At 39.0% G+C, this 22,163-nt stretch overlaps 1 protein-coding gene across 9 annotated transcripts in view; it reads left to right on the forward strand.

The window, feature by feature from the left end:
• The window catches only part of LOC136766734 (amyloid beta precursor protein binding family B member 2), a 129,336-nt gene that overhangs the window by 34,609 nt on the left and 72,564 nt on the right, over window positions 1–22,163 (forward strand). For 7 of the 9 annotated variants that reach the window (XM_066720492.1, XM_066720497.1, XM_066720494.1 and 4 more), the window contains exons 2-3: window positions 6,395–6,514; window positions 14,486–15,289. In XM_066720492.1, coding sequence (XP_066576589.1) covers window positions 6,469–6,514; window positions 14,486–15,289 — 850 coding nt within the window. In that variant the 5' untranslated portion in view covers window positions 6,395–6,468. Of the gene's footprint in view, window positions 1–6,394; window positions 6,515–12,772; window positions 12,852–14,485; window positions 15,290–22,163 lie in introns of those variants that run through there. The other 2 variants (XM_066720495.1, XM_066720500.1) reach the window with 1 other exon arrangement.

A 22,163-nucleotide genomic window follows, 5' to 3' on the forward strand; every position in this document is an offset into this window, starting at 1 on the left:
CCTTCCCACCCCCCAGCCCATCTAAATCCTGTTGAGTTTTATTTGACTTGAGCCTATGCAGGCATATTCAACCCTCTGTAGAAATGTTGCTGTGCCCTCCACAGTGCCTGTGATGGCGGATATTTAACAGGAATTAAATTTTCACTTAGACAAGAAATCAATGTGGAGCTTTTCACAAATTAAGGAAGCCATATCCCATGAGTCTTATACAATAGGAGTGCAGGATTGTCCCTTCTGCATGGAGATAAGCAGATCCAGGATGTGACGGTCTCAAGCTGTGGTTATTAGACCCCAGTTAGAAGGGTTATATTATTGATCAGCCCATGTTCAATACATTATCAATACTGGACAACATGGGCGTTTCCACTGAATCTCAGAACTCTGACCCTATCTGTATCTGTATCCGAGTGGAATTGAATGATTGTTTCAAGATTGTTTCCTTCTGCTTAGTCATGTATTTTTGTTTGGTTCAAAAGAAGGCTTCCTGTATACAGCCTTGTGCACAGAAAATCTACTGTGGATGAGATAGATGAACGTTTTGAGTATTTGATTGCCATGTATGATCTATGTTTATGACTTTTTCAGCATTTAAAAAACACATTGATCTTTATGGTGAGATTAGAATTTTGTTATATTGTGTTTTGTGTGTGTGTGGGGTGTTGTAATAAAATGTATGGTTTTATGGTTTGAGGCGTTCGTGAATAATCTACAAGCAATCATATACTGTTTCTTGTAGCTATTTTGCAGCTTCAAGAGCTGTATCTTTCCCCAAACAACTCCATTGTTAGAGTAGCTTGAATGGCTTAAGTGAGGAGTTTTCATTCATTTCATTCTCACATTCTCACTCTTGTCTTCAAATGGCTTAGCAATATTTAGTAATAACAGCAAGAGGTTACAGTCTGTACTGTCTACAATGTGTATGCATTAGAATATTGATTACTGGTTGGCTGTGAAATAGGAGTCATGACTCCAAACTCAACTTGGTGGCAAGTTCCATCAACTGGTGAGACCCAGAGCTTTGTGAACAAATTATTCCCCAACCTGTGCCCATCTGCCACCAACAGTACTGGTTTTACTGAGCCTTGCTACATGTATTATCCCTTCATGGTCTGAGGCACAAACTCACACCTCTCGCATATTACCTTCCTCATCAGTTCGTTCTATAGAAATCTCTGGGAAAACAGCTGGAAGTTGGAGCTCCCTTCAATACTAATCTTGGAGTAGATTCCCCTAAAAACTCTGGAATGCTTGTTTTTACCAGTTATTTGAAATGTGTTTCTACACATGGTTTCCTTTAATTGCAGAGGCCTTTGTGAATCATGTTCCAAAAATCTGATAGCTCTCCATTAACCCAGCTGTGATTTAGTTCATTATGTAAGTGAATAATGCCTGGTGCAATTATTCCCCAAGCTGCACTTAACAAGTTCAGAATTTCATCACTAATTCACCAGTGGTGTTTTGCTTATGTTACTATTTGTTTATTGTAGTCTTTTCGTTTATACGGTCTCCCCGCCAGCTGTTACAAGCTATAAAGTATAATTGTTTTTAGGCAACAGGCAAGTGGTGAGTTAAATTATGGAATTTAACAGTTCAGATATAGAATGTTAATATAGTGTATAGTGTAGATATAGTGTCAATAATTATCTGCTGTGTCCTGTTAATGTATTTTTACAAAGATGTATTCAAAATACTTGTTCATGTGTGGGAACCAACCCGATCTCTTCAGTTGATTTCAGCTAACAAATCATATAATTTTTATACTCATGTTTGACTCTGAAGAGTTGACCCTGGTTCATTTACCATCTTTATCAGTTCCCTTCATATAATTATAATTATTATTATTATTATTATTATTATTATTTATTATTATTATTATTATTATTATTATTATTATTATTATATGAAGAGAACTGATAAAGATAGTAAATGAACCAGGGTCAACTATAATATTATTATTATTATTATTATTATTATTATTTCTTAGCAGTCAACCTTATCCATGGTTAATTGTTACAATATTTCCCATTATTTTTACATACAATTACCCATTTATACAGCTGGTTCTTTACTGGTGCAATCTAGTTAAAGTATCTTGCTCAGGGGTAGAACAGCAGGGATTGAACCTGTGACCCTCTGCTCTAGAGCCCTGACCAAAACCCCACACTGCTGCCCTGGGATATAAGGGGATCTTGATCCCAGAGGCAAAACGTTGAAAGATGCTATTTTGATGTAATAAGTCTGATGATGCCAATTGATTATTTGCTGGTTCCCAGTCATTTGGCAGTAGAAAAGTAGAGATAATTAATGAAATGAAGTACATAATATAAATGAACATGTAAAGGGTGATTTTGCAGTGAAAACTAAAATTAATTGATAGCTTAGTCCAATGGATGTTAAAGCAAACGATCAGCATTTTAATTGAAGATAATCACCCTGGACACTGGTGAACATAAGGCTATAGGGCTGAAATGATGGGTAAATTGTCACCTTCCAAGGTTCAGAACAAATTATTGAAGACTTAAGAAGGTTCCATAATGTTAATTTGCATAATTCATGCAGTTCATGAAAATAAAATGAAATATATTCTATTACAAAAACACATTATACAGAATTATCATGTTTTTGTACAATACATTATGAAAATACTCAATGATTACTGCTTATACTCAATTCATACAGTGATCTTGCGTTGCTGGCAGGGTTTCCTCACTTTCTTTTTTGTAGTCACTAGTGACTAACCTTTCAAACACTAGTCACGATACAAATTCAGTATTTATGACTGGTACACTACTCCTGTGCACAGGGTATAATGATACCTGCTTTGTCTCTGCTTAAATATTAATGTTTGGGTATTGAAATATTAAACTATAAATGTTTTTATTAATATTTTCCAGGAAGTTGCACCCTTAAAACAAACTATAGTATATTCCAGATTATAAAACACAACCATGAGATTTGATGATCACTGAGAATCTTTCTATAAACAGGGATACACAGATACAGCACCATATTATGATTCAAAATATATCTTTGAAAACTGACTTCGTTTTCAGGTTTTCATAATTTTATTGATCTTTTAATTCCATTGAAAATGTAAGGATTGTGGCATGGAGTTCAGAAGATAGACGTTCTGATCAAGTGTAGACTGTTCTGATGACATGAGCACAGTTCCATAGTTAATACCCCCTTCTGTCTCCTGCTACCCAAGACAACCTTCAGCAGCTGTCAGTTTTGCCCACAATCTCTTGCTGTCCTTCCAGTGCTGTCTTAGAACACACCTGTGGCAAACAGGTGTAGTGGGAAATTGTAAATTGTTGTAAATTACCTCCTGATTTCACACAGGATGTCCAGAAATGTGGGTCAACAGGAATTAATTTGTTGTCAATCTGGAAGGCCCATTTCAGAGATGCAGATGTTTGACTGCAGATGAAACGTGCCAGAAAAGATTTCCGTTGGTCTGGCTTTGCTTCTGTTCAGCTGAAGTTGACAGGGACAAGCTAAGGGTATTTAAAGCTGTATAATGCTCTTTCATGCTAGCATGCAAACCTAAACACACACATACTTCTGGATGAAACCAGTACCAATTAACTTATGAACACAGTTGTCTGCTCTTTACTCTTATTCAGTTTTACTATAATTTTAAAATAATTCAAATTGAAGGTTTATACTTGTAGCTGTTAAAAACAAACGATACCCATTTTTATTTAGTTTACACAGGATTTACTCCATTGGCAGCCATGTCAGTATGTCAGTGGTTTGTATGGTATGCAATAATTTTCTGTTCATATTTCTTATTCTTATTATTTAATTCTTATTTTATTATTTAAAGCTTTTTTTAACATCTTGTTATGTTTTTGGACAATGTGGATGTATAGATCATGTTGTACACAAATATCCTCCTCCGTACCAACAGTTTTCAGTGACAGGAAGTCAAGCTCAGCCAAAACAATTTATGGGCTAAGTAGCAGTGGCTGTTTTGGGTTCAGTAAACAGGAAGTAATTAAAAACTTGCATGTATGGTACTGACCTGCTATTCTGAGTGCCAACAAAGTTTTGAATGACCCACCTAAACACACCTAGGGAAGATGCTCTTCCAACATCTTGCAATTTAATTTAAAATCTTTTTTATGGAAGGCAACTCCTTATTTACTGCTTTACTACTTTACTGCTTTCAAATTAGTTATTTTCTTTCACCTTATTCATGAAAAGCCATTCATGCTGTGGTATTTAAAGCAGGACATCTGAAGTATAAATGTATAATATACCTCCCTTATGGAGCAATGGTTGAAATGTGTTGCTGCTGACAATAAATACAGATTTTATATGTAATGATGCCTTGAATGTTGCTGAGCTTATTTAGCAAATTATATAGAAATAATATTAGTTCAGCACTTGTGGTTGGGGGAGCCTGGGCTGTGAAACTAGTTGATCGCATTCCTACTGTGAAGAGTTTCACCGTACTGTAATTTTTTGTTGAAGCGATAGTTGTGTTTGTCCCTCCCCATTTCAGAGCATTTCAGTTTTAATTAATGAACAGTTCCCACAATATTATAGAATGATATTGATTAATATATACACTCACCTAAAGGATTATTAGGAACACCATACTAATACTGTGTTTGACCCCTTTTCGCCTTCAGAACTGCCTTAATTCTACGTGGCATTGATTCAACAAGGTGCTGAAAGCATTCTTTAGAAATGTTGGCCCATATTGATAGGATAGCATCTTGCAGTTGATGGAGATTTGTGGGATGCACATCCAGGGCACGAAGCTCCCGTTCCACCACATCCCAAAGATGCTCTATTGGGTTGAGATCTGGTGACTGTGGGGGCCAGTTTAGTACAGTGAACTCATTGTCATGTTCAAGAAACCAATTTGAAATGATTTGACCTTTGTGACATGGTGCATTATCCTGCTGGAAGTAGCCATCATAGGATGGGTACATGGTGGTCATAAAGGGATGGACATGGTCAGAAACAATGCTCAGGTAGGCCGTGGCATTTAAACGATGCTCAGTTGGCACTAAGGGGCCTAAAGTGTGCCAAGAAAACATCCCCCACACCATTACACCACCACCACCAGCCTGCACAGTGGTAACAAGGCATGATGGATCCATGTTCTCATTCTGTTTACGCCAAATTCTGACTCTACCATCTGAATGTCTCAACAGAAATCGAGACTCATCAGACCAGGCAACATTTTTCCAGTCTTCAACTGTCCAATTTTGGTGAGCTTGTGCAAATTGTAGCCTCTTTTTCCTATTTGTAGTGGAGATGAGTGGTACCCGGTGGGGTCTTCTGCTGTTGTAGCCCATCCGCCTCAAGGTTGTACGTGTTGTGGCTTCACAAATGCTTTGCTGCATACCTCGGTTGTAACGAGTGGTTATTTCAGTCAAAGTTGCTCTTCTATCAGCTTGAATCAGTCGGCCCATTCTCCTCTGACCTCTAGCATCAACAAGGCATTTTCGCCCACAGGACAGCCGCATACTGGATGTTTTTCCCTTTTCACACCATTCTTTGTAAACCCTAGAAATGGTTGTGCGTGAAAATCCCAGTAACTGAGCAGATTGTGAAATACTCAGACCGGCCCGTCTGGCACCAACAACCATGCCACGCTCAAAATTGCTTAAATCACCTTTCTTTCCCATTCAGACATTCAGTTTGGAGTTCAGGAGATTGTCTTGACCAGGACCACACCCCTAAATGCATTGAAGCAACTGCCATGTGATTGGTTGATTAGAAAATTGCATTAATGAGAAATTGAACAGGTGTTCCTAATAATCCTTTAGGTGAGTGTATTATGTAAACAGTTGTAGAATACTAACTAGGGATTCCTATTACTATTACTATGGAGAATGAGAAAGTGGAAAAAAATCTTGGTATATTCGAGAATGAAAAGCTTTTTTTTCTTTCTATTTTAAGCTTTTTTTAAATGCCCTACTTTAAAATGCAAGTTACAGTAATGTGACCTGGACAACCTCAGTGCCTCATTCATAATGTCGTGCTTTGTTATTTTATAGCCAGCATTACCCTTTGGCTCTTGTGCAGGTAGTGAGAAAAGGTTTTGGTCAAAGATGGTAAGAAAAACTGCTCATGTAGAAGAAGCCCAACAAGGCGATGCTTAAGAATACATTTTTCTCTCCTCACTCAACTATAGGTTCGAGATTAAGTTTTCTTGTTAACATCAGCCCATAATTTGTCAGCTTGTGTCTTCATTTAATGTGTGTCAATGGGGGGGCATTATTAAGGTCAGATAAGCAAATCTTCAATTACATTTCAATAAACCGGTGTACATAATTAAGGCTGATTTTCAGTTTTATTACAAATCTATGGTTATAGTCAATCTCTTCAGATATTTTTTTAATTGTTTGTTTTATATTCTATTTCTTTGCAGAAAGACGCTGTATTCCTTGGTGAAGATCCCTTTGTCAGCTTTTCCATCCAGCTGTAATGTGCTGACACACCAGTATGGGAAGGCGCTATCCGGGAGCTTACTACCCACCGAACGACTCGTGTATGTACAGTATTGATTTCTACATTTTAATATGGTTAATTAAGGCTCTGACCTTGTGTGTCTGGACTTCCAGTGGGGAAACCAGGGATTTGCTTTAATGCTGTTTTGTTAACACTTTCCCATGGTTCCCTTACCTGTCATGGTGGCAGCACAATGCTTATTTATGCTGAGGTACAAGTGTCCAGCTTGCAGGTAACTGAAGTGAAAGAATGAGTTGGGAATACCTGTCCTCTTACTGTCTTTATATTATTTTATTTTAGATGCCAGTTTAAACTTTTCTGTTGTATTTTTTTTTTTTATATATAAACTGTATTGCTTTATTTCTCTGTGAGAAAATAACCATGTAGCAGATTGCATTTCTCTGTAATATTTTTTCCTGTTAAACCACAGTAGCACTTTTGGTATCATATGACTTCACTTTGAGACCCAGAGGCCCTGTATGCTCTGTGTAGCGCTCAGATCAATGGATTAGTGTAACGGTAACAGATTCTTCTTTCTTGATGGTGAAAAGATGAGCAGTGCAGTGTTTCCTGTACTTTTATATTGAATTCAGAGCCTGGTGATAGTCTTGTTCGGATCTAAACAGTCAGCACTGATGAATCATTTCAAAATAAATATCCCTTTTAAAAGAAGATGATAACATTTTGAAGCTGTAACGGTCTTGTGATTGTTACTCAAGTTGTTAGCTGTTCATGTATTTATCTTGCCTGTCATATAATGTACTGTTCATCATCAATAGCTTCAAAAAACAAAAAAAGCCTCTTTGCCTAGTCTGATCAGGCCCGTGACCCCTAATGTCAGTGTAAGTACACTTGAATTGGCCCTCTGCAAACTACTGCAATATCTAGGTAACACAGTGGGATACCCTATGTGATGTCACGGATTTCAGAAATACTGTTTCTCATCATTTTATATTAAAATAAGCTCTCCTGCTGTGTGCACGCTCTCTGGTCAATACAATGTTGAATCTCACAACTTGGACTTATTTATTTTTAAAATATAAAAACATATTAATAAATAATAGAATGCCTGACTTATTCGTTTTTTTTTGTTTTTTTTTGCAGTTTGATTTCATGGTTATATATTGTAAGCAATAGCCTCAGGTTGCTGCAAGATGTCAGTCATCAGTCATGAGATATCAGATAATATCAGCCATGGCACATCAAAAGGGAGAGAGAATAGACTGAGGACCGGCAGTGGCTGAACGCCCTGTAGCTATCAGTTCTACAAGGTGCTCTTTTGAAAGTGACATTGATCCATTGATGCCTTCAAATGAACAACCACTGCAGCCGCCCCCCCCCACCATGTGCTCTTGTACCATACAGAAAAGGTGCGACTCTTCCAGAATGATGTAAAAGCCCAAGCATAGATACTCCTATGCAATAGTAACCGAATAGCATTACAGTATTGCATTAAACTGGACAGGTTTTACATTGCAGAAGAAAGGAAATTGGACATTTAGTTTAGTTCACATAGTTTCTAGAGTTTTTGCATTTGGAGATGTGTGATTTTTCAGGTCTTGCAGTTACTTATTTGTGACAAAACATCTTTGAATGTTTGTGTGCGGAGGATGTTAATATGATTCAACACCACCCACATCTCTATTCTCTTTATGGATTATTGGAGAAAAAGGTTTTGTTTTTATATATATATCAGAAATGCACAATTGTTGTGGCCCAAAGTGGCTCTGTCTGTAAAGACCTGGTGTTCATAAAGCGTAGATATTGCATCCTTGAGTTTGAGAGTTTCATAAATTGACTGACCTGGATTTACCAAAGAGGTGTGATGTAGTGCTAGTTGGCTTAGGTGGACTTGATGGCTGTGTCAGTCCTCATTCTGAAGTCAAAGCTTGCAGAGGGGAGCAGAAAGGGATGGTCTGACTGTACCGTGGCCCCCTTTGAACTTAGTGGACTTTAATTTAACCTCATCTCTCCTCTTTCTCAGTCTAATGGCAAATGTTAAGATTATTTTCATTTCTCCTGTGGTTTTAAAACGTTTGGTTGACATTTGATGTTTGAATGGGGATATGAAAAGAATAGCAATTTGTATTTCCAAATGAATAAAGACAAAGTAAGAACTAAATAAATATTTTAGGTTCTTTGTTTTGTTTTTGTCGTCTTGGCAATAAATATTACATTTTCTCCAGAGAAGGATATTACATCTCTAGCTTTGCATTGTTTGAACCATTTCCAGTTGAACAAGTGACGGGCTGTTGTGTATGCACCACAGCCAAGTGTTAGATGTGGATGTCCACTGCTTGTTATTTTTATTCTGAGTAGTTCTACTTGTATGTGATTGATTAAGTAGGGGAAATCTGTCTGGCTGTGTCTAATATCCATCTATCTAAATCAGTTTATCTGCACAAGGTGTGTAACCTTTTTTTTTTTAGTTAATGTTACATATTAGACTAGGACAGTACTCTGAAAACCATGACACCCGGCTTATTACATTCAGATCACCAGCGCTGCTCTTGTTAATAAGAGTTACCCAGCTGGAAGCAGGTTCCCGCTGTTTTACTTCATAGGGTTTTGTTGTTGGCATGGAGGTGATTGACCGCAGGAGAGCTGGGCTATCACTCAGGCTAGGGTTTCAAAGTGATTCATGAAACACTTTTGATATTTGAAGAAAATTAGAGAGAAACTGTCATAGTTTGATGTGGGTCCGTGCCAATCTGAAAGCCCCAGAGCTGGAACAAAGAAGGGCCATAACGTTTTGAAAGCTCGTTATGATTGGTAGCTCAGTTGTTCTTTTGTCTTTGCTGAAATAGCTGATGGATGGTAGAACGAAGCGTTGCTGTCGATAGTTTAATCAGCTGTATCTTAATCTCTCCATCTTAAATCTCGTTTTTTTGCTGACAGCCATCGATATCGTGTGTTCTGTAATCTTTAGGTTCAGATGGGCTTTTGTTTGATTTTTGCAGTATTCATTTTTAAAGTGTCATGGAGGACTCCTTGTTCATTCCTATCAGCAGGCCTGTCTAAAAGCTATTGCCCTGTGTTGTTCATAGTCTGTCATTTTCTGGTCTTGCTTTACTTAGCTGCCATTCTGGGCTGACGTTACCGGTCTTCACTATTTAACAAGACCGAACAACTACAGCCAAGAATGACATTTATACTTCCAGAGGGGGCAGTGGGAAGTTTGAAAAACATTTTCCTCTAATGTTACTTGTCCTTATGGTATCATTTTTATCATCACTGAAATTCAAATCTAGCTGTAGCAACATGTTTAGTATCCCTGACTTGATAAACATTTTTATTTGTATTTTCCAAACAAATGCAACGATGAAATGCTTACTGGGGGAGCCATTAGATACGTAAAGCATTGGGGGTGGAATTGTGGCCTTTACCAAAGACACCTTGCAACAATGAGGCCCCTTCTGTATTTATCTATAATTACTAGCTTTTTGTCTGAGACTTAATCTACAGCTCTGGAAAAATTTAAGAGACCACTCCAAGTTCAGAAATCAGTGTTAAGTAACTCAAATCCACAATAAAAATTGACTGTGTCTGATTAATTGACAACTGCAGCTGTTGAGAAATTTGTGCTTGAGCTGCTAGAACAGAGCACTATGCAGTAGTGTGTATATTTATGACAAAACCACCATGTCATATATTGAGCAAATTATTAATATACTTCAGAAATGTTATACATTTTGTTTCCAAACTTAGCTTACATTAAACTAATTAGAAATTTAAAACACAGATCAGCATCTATTGGGAGCTTGCTTGGGTTTATTATCTTAGATTGTTATGTTTGCCAGATACAGTTCCATCATCACTATAGGCTAGAGCAATATAGTACTCCATCTTGACTCACAGGTCTGTTTTGTGCACAAGGCCAAACTGTTTATTTTGAATTGTAATTTACATGTCATATCCAAACATGTTTCACCTTCAATCAATTTGTTAAAAAAATGTGGGCATATGGGCAGGATCCCCGAACTTGCCAGTTTGTTTTGTGTAACTGTGAAAGTTGTGTATGGGGCAATGAGTGCAGTGCGTTGCTGCAGCACTGGCTGAGGGTGCTGAGAGTTAAGAGCCGAAGACTGATTTATTTCTGTTCTTCTGTCCTTGATAAATCTCTTACTGCAGAGCTAGTACTGTGCTTTTTTTTTCATTTAGAAGTGTGCAATGAAATCAGGAATCAATTTTTATTACCCCAGATTAAGAAGAAAACCACAAAGAGGCAGTATAGGATGATTATGAATCTTGTTAATTGAAGCATACAGTGAGGGAAAAAAGTATTTGATCCCCTGCTGATTTTGTACGTTTGCCCACTGATAAAGAAATGATCAGTCTATAATTTTAATGGTAGGTGTATTTTATCAGTGAGAGACAGAATTACGACAAAAATATCCAGAAAAACGCATTTAAAAAAAAGTTATAAATTGATTTGCATGTTAATGAGGGAAATAAGTATTTGACCCCTTCGACTTAATACTTGGTAGCAAAACCCTTGTTGGCAATCACAGAGGTCAGACGTTTCTTGTAGTTGGCCACCAGGTTTACACACATCTCAGGAGGGATTTTGTCCCACTCCTCTTTGCAGATCCTCTCCAAGTCATTAAGGTTTCGAGGCTGACGTTTGGTAACTTGAACCTTCAGCTCCCTCCACAGATTTTCTATGGGATTAAGGTCTGGAGACTGGCTAGGCCACTCCAGGACCTTAATGTGCTTCTTCTTGAGCCACTCCTTTGTTGCCTTGGCTGTGTGTTTTGGGTCATTGTCATGCTGGAATACCCATCCACGACCCATTTTCAATGCCCTGGCTGAGGGAAGGAGGTTCTCACCCAAGATTTGACAGTACATGGCCCCGTCCATCGTCCCTTTGATGCGGTGCAGTTGTCCTGTCCCCTTAGCAGAAAAACACCCCCAAAGCATAATGTTTTCACCTCATTGTTTGATGGTGGGGATGGTGTTCTTGGGGTCATTCCTCCTCCTCCAAACACAGCGAGTTGAGTTGATGCCAAAGAGCTCATCTGACCACAACACTTTCACCCAGTTCTCCTCTGAATCATTCAGATGTTCATTGGAAAACTTCAGACGGGCCTGTACATGTGCTTTCTTGAGCAGGGGGACCTTGCGGGCGCTGCAGGATTTCAGTCCTTCACGGCGTAGTGTGTTACCAATTGTTTTCTTGGTGACTATGGTCCCAGCTGCCTTGAGATCATTAACAAGATCCTCCCGTGTAGTTCTGGGCTGATTCCTCACCGTTCTCATGATCTTTGAAACTCCACGAGGTGAGATCTTGCATGGAGCCCCAGACCGAGGGAGACTGACAGTTATTTTTTATTTCTTCCATTTGCGAATAGTCGCACCAACTGTTGTCACCTTCTCACCAAGCTGCTTGGCGATGGTCTTGTAGCCCATTCCAGCCTTGTGTAGGTCTACGATCTTGTCCCTGACATCCTTGGACAGCTCTTTGGTCTTGGCCATGGTGGAGAGTTTGGAATCTGATTGATTGATTGCTTCTGTGGACAGGTGTCTTTTATACAGGTAACGAGCTGAGATTAGGAGCACTCCCTTTAAGAGAGTCTCAGCTCGTTACCTGTATAAAAGACACCTGGGAGCCAGAAATCTTGCTGATTGATAGGGGATCAAATACTTATTTCCCTCATTAACATGCAAATCAATTTATAACTTTTTTGAAATGCGTTTTTCTGGATTTTTTTGTTGTTATTCTGTCTATCACTGTTAAAATACACCCACCATTAAAATGATAGACTGATCATTTCTTTGTCAGTGGGCAAACGTACAAAATCAGCAGGGGATAAAAAACTTTTTTCCCTCACTGTATCTCAATGCAAATATTACTTTTCAAGGGCTTTGACTGGTTTGTATTAAAACAGGTATTTAAAAATGCCCAATATGCAAACTGATGCATACTCAATGCAAAATAGGTTTGTTAACAGATATTTAATGTCTATTTTTACTGTTTCTGTTAGTTTGTTTCAAGTTTGTTTTTGTTTGTTTTGTTTCTAAATATTCCTGAAATGTTCCCCTTTCAGTTTGTATACTTTGTGTCAGTTGATGCTTTTATGATTGTTGTTTCTTTTAACCCAGATTTATCAAGGCCTATGCACAGCTATAATTGAAAATGTCATATATATTTGAATAGATTTTCTCTTCTTTCATCTCATTTCAATTGGGAGTCTCATTCAGTGGGATTTAGAAAATGTGCAATTTTACCCTGTTAACTCTGGGCCTTTGTTTTGTATAGTTTTGTTTTTTAATTGCTTTAAATCATCCCTTTTTTCAGATATCAAATTATAACCTATATCCAGATATCTCCATTGTTGAAGCACCCCCCCTTCGATTCATGTCTGAAGTGCTTCCAGGTTAGCCAACCTTTCATCTGTTTCAAACCACTAATGTCCTACTCTTTCAATGCAGCTTTTATTGGCAATAGCTGGATATTTATTACATTGTCTATACATTTTTGTGACATGAAAAAACATTGCATTGTGTAGTTGTGTTTAGGAAAAGTAATCAGATTTGATTGGGAAGGGAGGTTATATACAGTCCACTCAGTATACATTAATGCCAAGATATGCCAATGAGTCTTGTATCAGAAATAAAAATATACTTTTAATTTAGGCTGCTTACACTGAGCAATGAGGGACACGTCTTTAAATTTTTTGTTCATTTTTGTTCCAAATGAGCTCTTGGTTATTTGCTGAAACTAATTATCTACCAAATTAGATCCATCTTCATAATGATTCTTCTAAGGCTCTTAAACAGATGGAGATCTTACATTGCCTATACATTTTTAAAGTAGTTTGAGATTTCTGGATTTTCTGAGTTCTGAAAATGATTAAAAAGGTTTAAATACAGAGATTGATTCATTCCATTAAAGCTTTAATGAAGTAAATGAGAGCTAACTTGGAATGCAGTCCAGGAGACACCATGACTTTTAAGTGTTGACATTATGTTGTCATTCTTAAAACAAGTTATTCTCTGCTGCCAGATGTGATTCTTTCAAATGCCTCGTCAAGATGCATTTTTCAGAAGACATTTCAATTCTCATGAATAGTTTAAAGGTGTCATATTAAATTTCCTGTATAGCGCCGGGAATGATGATCAAGGAAAGAAATGCCGAGCTCAGACATTGGCCCAGGGTTAGCAGACATAAGGGAACATGGGTTCTCGCAGACAGGAGATGGAGAGAACTTGTATCTAATTTATGTCTGCCAGTGATCTTGAATCGATCGATTTTAAATGTGAACGTTCGACTCAAGCAAAGTGCAGGGTGCAAGATTGTTGACTTTTTTTTCAATACATTTAAATATGTAAATTTATTATTATTATTATTATTATTATTATTAAATAATCTTCACCTATTTAGTGGAGACAAGCTCTCAGTTCAGCTGCCTGTCTCAGAGATTGAGCTGAAAACAGCCTAGTTTTAGGACAGCGACAGGACTAGGCCCAGCTCTACACAAGACACTGTCTGTAAGTTTAGGGAGTCACTTTGCAGTAGCTTATGGGTCTCCTTCCTGACTTACCCAAACCAATTTAGCTTTGTCGGGCTGAGGCCCATGTCAGTGGTCACAAAGCCTCTTTTACTCTGGCCTCTCATGGCTGTTGGGGCAATATTTTCTTAACTAGAAGAATCTGCACCTTCAGTATAGACTAAAAAGATGTGTGTTCACATTTGTCAGTTTCAGAGATGATGCGCAGCATAACACACACAGCTCATACCACTGGAAACAAATGTCTCTACTATGAAATCATGAACCTAATTGGAAGACAATTAAAATGGCTTTTAATTGACTCCTGTAATAATTCAGAAATACAAAATAAAATGTTATTAGGGAAGATTTTTTAACTTGAACTTTATTAACATTATTAATACTGTGAATGCTTGTAATATTCTAAGCAATGCTTCCCTTAAACACGTTGTTAGAATATTGTCATGAAAATATTCTCCAAGGTACCAGGGGTCACTTTTTTCTCTTCCTTCTGCTTCTAGTTGACTCCTCTACGGACATGTCAGTGTGTGTGGCATCAAATGGGAGTACAACAGACGTGGTAAACCGCAACTGTTCCGCCACCCCCCCGAACTCGCTTAGCCTGCGCTCCTCTCACAACGAGCTCCTCAACTCCGACTTCAAGCACACAGAGGTCAAGGGCACCACTCCACCTAAGTGTCGGAAGAAATATGCCCTGACCAGCATCCAGAGCGCCATGGGTCTGAGCGAGCCCTCAGTCCAGCCTCCGCCTGGGAGCACCACCACCTCATCCTCCTCCGCCAACCCCAAACTGGCCAAGAATGGTGAGAACCAGCTCCGCAAAGCAGCGGAGCAGGACCTGAACAAGAACACCACTGGCGGCGACGGCCGTAACATCATCTTCGAGAAACTGGAGGGCAAGGAGACCAAAGCCCAGGAGGCGCCCCCCTCGGAGGCAGCCCCGCCCCGTAGAACCAAGAGCTTCCTCAACTACTATGGGAACCTGGAGGGCTCCACTCCAGAAGGACAGCCCCTACTTAGGGAACACAACTCCAACCAGCCAAAGGACCCCCCCACCCCAGGGCTGCTCCTGAATGGAAACGACACACCGCCCCCGAAGCAGCCGAATGGGCCAGCTAGCCCAGAGGAAAGTCAGAGCTCTGTGGTGTCCTCCAGCCCTGAAACCAAGAAAGATCAGCCCAAAACGGGGGCCAAAACGGACTGCGCACTCAACCGGATCCAGAACCTGGCCCCCAGTGACGAAGACTCGAGCTGGACCACACTCTCTCAGGACAGTGCCTCCCTCAGCTCTCCAGAGGAAGCCGGTACTGTAGCTTTTTCTTACAGTTGCCTTGGTGTTCTTTGTGTTTTTTTGTGTTTTTTGTGTTTTGAGTTTCCAGTTGATTTTAATTTTTTGGGCTTTTATTTTTTTATTGCTGGAAGGTGGCAAGCTGGGAACGGTGCTTGTGGAGATGTGCCTTTTGTTTTGGCTTTACTATTTTAATGGCAGACAGGTATTCTTGTGCAATTTATTCTGCTCGCAGGAAGGACACCCAAACAGTATTCAAAGAAGGCAGCTGAAGAGAACCCCACAAAAAACAAAAGTAGAATATAAAACCCACCCAAGATGATTTGTGTAATACAAGTGGGTAAGCACATGGAGAACAAAACAAGCTAAGTTTCAGCGATACATTTGTAACTAAGACTTCCTTAGGCCTAAATAGTGCCAGACATTTTCAAGTAGTTACTGTACTTTAAATAAGCTAAAGGAATTTGCTGGTAGTAATTTGTGATTGTGTGTGGGTGTGCTTACCTACTAACTTTACAGTACATTACTGGTCTGCTGGCCCATCACATAGGAATTACTTTTGTATTTTTTAAGGTCACATATGATTGTCATGTTTTAAATAGAAACAAGTGAAATAAAGAGAGAATTTATTCCAGTAGTGGATGCAGACTGTAGAACAGTTTAATGGCTGCTTCATGGCAGGATTTAAAAACTACAGCCATTGTATTTAGAGTTAGAAGTGCATAATCCACAAATTCATTGTGGATTGTTTAAAGAAAAATGTACAGCCATGATTTGGTGGCCGGTTTGAAGTCTATTGATCCCTTTCTATTTCCAGTGTTACATCAGCCTTACCTTTCCCATGTAGACGGTGAGAAAACGCATGTCTATACCGAATAGTTTTGTTAATCTCGTTTTATCTTGGAAGATTACAGAGGTTCTGAAAAGACAAACATATACTTTACCTCTAATGGGAAAACTGGCTATGAATGTTTATACAATACCTTCAATCAGATAAAGTAGCTGCATCTACCTAGTTGAAGGTCTGTGAAAGTGGATTTCTCCATCTAGGAAATCATCTCACCATGTGGTATAGATTGTACATTATTATAATCAGGTGAAGCTGATGTAGAGGGACTCGAGTATGTGGGAAGCCTGCTTTGGTAAACGATCCTATTATGATTGCTAGTGTTATAGTAGTGAATGGTGAATAATGAATACTTTTGGACAGTTGTTTCTAAATGGGATGTATTTGTTTGTTCTTCAGATTATTTTTTATTTATTTATTTATTTATTTATTGGCAGACACCCTTGTCCAGGGTAACTTACAAAATATTCTGCATTAATTATAAAGCTTTCAGCCATACTTGCCTAAAGCATGAGGAGTGGTTGCTTAAATCAAGATGAGGTGTCTTGTAGAAACTGGCCTCTCTGACTTATGTCAATTTTAATTTTGTGCTAAAAGAAGACTGTAGAGATGGGAGGCTCTTTGAGTGCTCACTATAGCCAGGTTGAAGGAAGAAAAGAAAAGGAAATAATGTATCCATGTATATGTGAGACTTAAATAATAAGGTTGACATTTAAACTCACCAGGCTGTAACAGGAAGTACCTGTGGAGAGTGAAGTATGGATCAAATGCTCTGGTCTCTCTCAACAGGTGCTTCCTTAGCAACACCTCTATGGGCCAAATATAATCTCATTTCTTGGCATTGCAATTTCAGTAGGGTATGTGTGGTTCATAAAAGACATGTTAAAAGAACAACCACCAAAAATAGATCCCTGTTTCTCCAATAGCTCGCAGTAATGAAATGCACACACACCCTACCAAGCCTGCATCCTGACTTGGGCTGCCTCGCCTCTGTGTTGATTATTGATCTCCAGTCAAGTGGGAGAACTGACTCTGAGGACGGCTGGGTACTTTAATGAAAGCCTTCATATAAATCAGTTCCTTCGATTACGACAATGCACTGGCGGGGAGACGGAAATGGCGGGGGCCTGGGACGTAGCCAGGCACATTGTGAAAGCAGTGTCCGGCAGAAATGTAGTTCAAATAAGTATTAATTTCCTGGAGCATGTTTCATCCTGTGGAAATGCTAATAAGCCTAACTGTATTGTATGTTGCAAAACTTGATTAATAACTGCGTGTGGGTCTGTCTGCACCCGCCGCTTCTGTAGGCTCTTGTAGTAACCAGGACCCTGTCTTAAAATATATCAAAGTCAGTGCGTGCTGGAATCAATTTGACTCAAAGTGCATTGTGTGCATACAAACCTCTTCCTCACACACAGACATGCACACATTCTCAGAGCTGTAATTTCTTTATGGCTGTCTTGTGCCAGACTTATTGGAATAACCATTCATTTATTTATACAACGTGCGTTATTTCAGCTGGGAAGGCTGCAGGCGGGAAAGGGGGTGGGGGCAGAGTAATATTTTTCTAAGTCAATTTCACTGCTCCGGGTAATTAAGGTAATGCCTGCGTTGAGCACAGTTGCCCTCCTGTCCTCTCAGACTTGCAAGTACGTCTGCTGCTGTAGCTCGTTCTTAGCGGAGGCGAGATGGTGAGGGGCTACGGGGATGTAGCTGGAGTGCAGATTCTCTGTGGCTGAATGATGCTGGTAGCAGGACATCTGATGTTAGACTGCCCAGGAGAAGAGCTGCATTGTGAGTATTTTTGTAGCTTCGGCCACTGTAGCTGCACTTCATATGTGCATGAGTGCTCCTGATATCGGCTTGTCTCCTATCTCCATTCCAGGGGTTCATTTCTGCCATTAGTTTGTCTTTTAATACAAGTGTTGGAACAGAGCAGCACATGAGCACATTTCCTTCTCCTCCGTTGCTTATTTTCTCATTTTGAACTTGGTGAAATTGTTAGTGCTTCTGTGTCAGGAATTTTGTGGATTTGACCTGACCTGACAGAATGCAGATTGACGTTTGACAGTGTATAGATCACACGTGACTCGACTACATGTGCTACATGTAATTTTGCATCCTTGAATCATTTATCTTGCAGTTGCCTGTGATGTGGGAACTCCCTCATGAACAGAACTCAACCAGCAATCTACAATAATGATTATTTCTCATTGGAGTCAATTTAAAATATCTCGCTAGTAAGAAAATCTTACATTTTGTTGCCAGAATTACTTTAGCTTGCTTCTCACGCTGTAATATGACAGCCTGGGGTTAGTTTGCAAGTTAAGCATTGTTTTTCTGGTCCAGTCGCAACTGTCTCAAATGTAATTAATTTTGTTAAACTAAAATACATTTTTCGGATCCTTGTAAATCTGTTGACTGCATTTCTGAATTTGTAGACTTCTGATATATTGTCAGTCTAAGCACCATAGCATATTATTGTGAAGGTACTCTACATCGAATGAGCCTTTGTTAATAAGCAAGCGAGACCCAGACAAGTCCATCATGCTGTGTCTGTGGTCCTGGGTCTCTGTCCACTAATGGTCATTTTGATTAAGTGCTGTTGTCTACACATTTAGACTGGTATGCAATTGAAAGCTTTCTCTAATTAAATAGCCATAAACACTAGTGGGGAAACTTGTCTTATTAGAAGAATCACTGTAATAAATAAGTTAGCCAGTCCTGGGCAGGGATTTTTTTTTTTTCTCCAGGAATTACTTATTAGTGATTTCTTCATCTTGTAATTTCATTAAACATCCCTGAGAAATCAGAGCTGCAGTAGCATTGCCTAGGTCAAATGAGCTTGATTTGTATTGGCAGGATCAATCCACTGGTGAGTAGCCACTTGAAGGTCATTTTGATGCACATTGTTTTGAATGATAGTAAATAAACCAATGTTTTTAAATTGGTAGAAAGGCTTACCGTCTCATGTAGTAAAATTCATTTTTGGTTACTATTGTGCATAGACATGTGCATCAGACACTGTAATGTGTGTGTGTACACATGGTAGTATTTCCACATTTTACTGCTTCCATGTACAATTTATTTACAGCTAGTCATGGCAGAAATACACTCACCTAAAGGATTATTAGGAACACCATACTAATACTGTGTTTGACCCCCTTTCGCCTTCAGAACTGCCTTAATTCTACGTGGCATTGATTCAACAAGGTGCTGAAAGCATTCTTTAGAAATGTTGGCCCATATTGATAGGATAGCATCTTGCAGTTGATGGAGATTTGTGGGATGCACATCCAGGGCACGAAGCTCCCGTTCCACCACATCCCAAAGATGCTCTATTGGGTTGAGATCTTGTGACTGTGGGGGCCAGTTTAGTACAGTGAACTCATTGTCATGTTCAAGAAACCAATTTGAAATGATTCGACCTTTGTGACATGGTGCATTATCCTGCTGGAAGTAGCCATCAGAGGATGGGTACATGGTGGTCATAAAGGGATGGACATGGTCAGAAACAATGCTCAGGTAGGCCGTGGCATTTAAACGATGCCCAATTGGCACTAAGGGGCCTAAAGTGTGCCAAGAAAACATCCCCCACACCATTACACCACCACCACCAGCCTGCACAGTGGTAACAAGGCATGATGGATCCATGTTCTCATTCTGTTCACGCCAAATTCTGACTCTACCATCTGAATGTCTCAACAGAAATCGAGACTCATCAGACCAGGCAACATTTTTCCAGTCTTCAACTGTCCAATTTTGGTGAGCTTGTGCAAATTGTAGCCTCTTTTTCCTATTTGTAGTAGAGATGAGTGGTACCCGGTGGGGTCTTCTGCTGTTGTAGCCCATCCGCCTCAAGGTTGTACGTGTTGTGGCTTCACAAATGCTTTGCTGCATACCTCGGTTGTAACGAGTGGTTATTTCAGTCAAAGTTGCTCTTCTATCAGCTTGAATCAGTCGGCCCATTCTCCTCTGATCTCTAGCATCAACAAGGCATTTTCGCCCACAGGACTGCTGCATACTGGATGTTTTTCCCTTTTCACACCATTCTTTGTAAACCCTAGAAATGGTTGTGCGTGAAAATCCCAGTAACTGAGCAGATTGTGAAATACTCAGACCGGCCTGTCTGGCACCAACAACCATGCCACGCTCAAAATTGCTTAAATCACCTTTCTTTCCCATTCTGACATTCAGTTTGGAGTTCAGGAGATTGTCTTGACCAGGACCACACCCCTAAATGCATTGAAGCAACTGCCATGTGATTGGTTGGTTAGATAATTGCATTAATGAGAAATTGAACAGGTGTTCCTAATAATCCTTTAGGTGAGTGTATAACCTCAGTGACTCCAATATGTGAGGAAGGGAGGAATGTGGATAACAATAAACACTAATGATCAACAAAACAATGAATACACAACAAAAATAGCAGATATGTTCTTGGTTGAAGCAAAGGGAATTCATACATCCCTCAGGGCAGCTAAAAGATCCTAGATCTGTGTTCTCTGAAAAATCAGACATTGTTGTGCTGACCTGTGTCTGAATTATCGCATCTACCTGTATAGTGGATAACTTCTAGAACTACTTTGCATTCCCCCAGAACACTGCATGTATACCAGTTTCTATCTCTGGGTGACATGGTATTTGATGGCTGTGGTATAAATTACTCCACACTCACCTCGTGTTTAACATGTTTGCAATAACATACATTTTGACAAGGGTTGTTCTTTGATGAGACCGTTTGAGAAAAAAATGCCTCGCAATCACAGAGTAACTCATGCTTTCTCTCTTCAGATTTTCAACTTTGTTTTTAATCATTTTTTATCTTTTCTGTTTTTTTTAAACTATATCTTCTTTGCTTCTGGCTTCATTTCCACATCAAAGTTATGCGTTCTGAGGTAGGAGCTCGTGCTGCAGACCAAAGAACAGGGTTATTAAGACTTACTTCAAGGAATGCATATCTGCAGTTACACGGTTGGTAGGGAAACTGAAAGTAGTTTCCCTCTTTAGTATTCCAGAAGGAGAATGCAGTGTTGATCCACAAATTCCTCTGTTACACAGGAATCCTATGGTTGTGAGGCTCAATGTACCAAGAAGTTGTAGAATACATTTTGTAACCAGTTACATTTTTTTTTTTTTTAAACACATTTCTGAATTCACCATTTAAACTGCAATGTGATTGTATGACCTCATGTCATGTGTTTCTGAGCTTTTAATGGCTTGGCTCTGGATGTTGGTATTAATAGTCGGATACGGAAGGCAGCTGTCAGCTTTAAATTGACCTGTGTTTGGCACAATGCATACAGAATTTCACATTTCCTGCTGGACGATGACTAAACTACAGTTGACAAAGTATTAGCCCTTCCGCACTATGATCTAACCAGTACTAGTAATTTAAACTACTCGAAAAGTTGCATACAAACTGCACTTAATGCTTAATTTGGTTAGTCTCTATAGTATAGTGTTTATATGATATTGATGAGAGCTGTGCTTACATTTATTTCGGGAGGTATTATGGTTCTAATTAACCTGTTTTAGTTATTGCATTTTAACAAAAGTATGGCCACTATAGTACAACACTGGATTTTTGGTTTAATGTCCATTATCCCAAAATGCTTAGCTAAATGTATTAGTTATTCATATATTCAAAGTTGTCATTTGATGTAGATACCCAAAACTGGAGAGAGATTATTTAATTTAAAATAGCTTCAGCAACATCTGTTTGTGCGTGCACTGTATATGTTTACTTTGTCTCAAAATGTTCTGTGACAAATTCCAAGCATGAATGAGAATGTAATTGACTATTCATACAACTTCATGCCATGGAATTAGAGACCCAGATCCATAACACATCTGGGTTGTTAACATAAAATATAGTGCATCTCGGGATAGTATTACATCCCTCTCTCCACACTATGTTGATCATGTTTCTGTGCACTAATTAAATAAACATAACCTACATTTTATATAGTGCTTAAACAACTGTTAACTTGTGGCCTTGCCAAATACAAATACTACTAAGTAGGTCAGTGCTATTGTTCAT

Source organism: Amia ocellicauda, chromosome 13 (genome assembly GCF_036373705.1).
Source record: "Amia ocellicauda isolate fAmiCal2 chromosome 13, fAmiCal2.hap1, whole genome shotgun sequence".
Taxonomy (NCBI): Eukaryota; Metazoa; Chordata; class Actinopteri; order Amiiformes; family Amiidae; genus Amia; species Amia ocellicauda.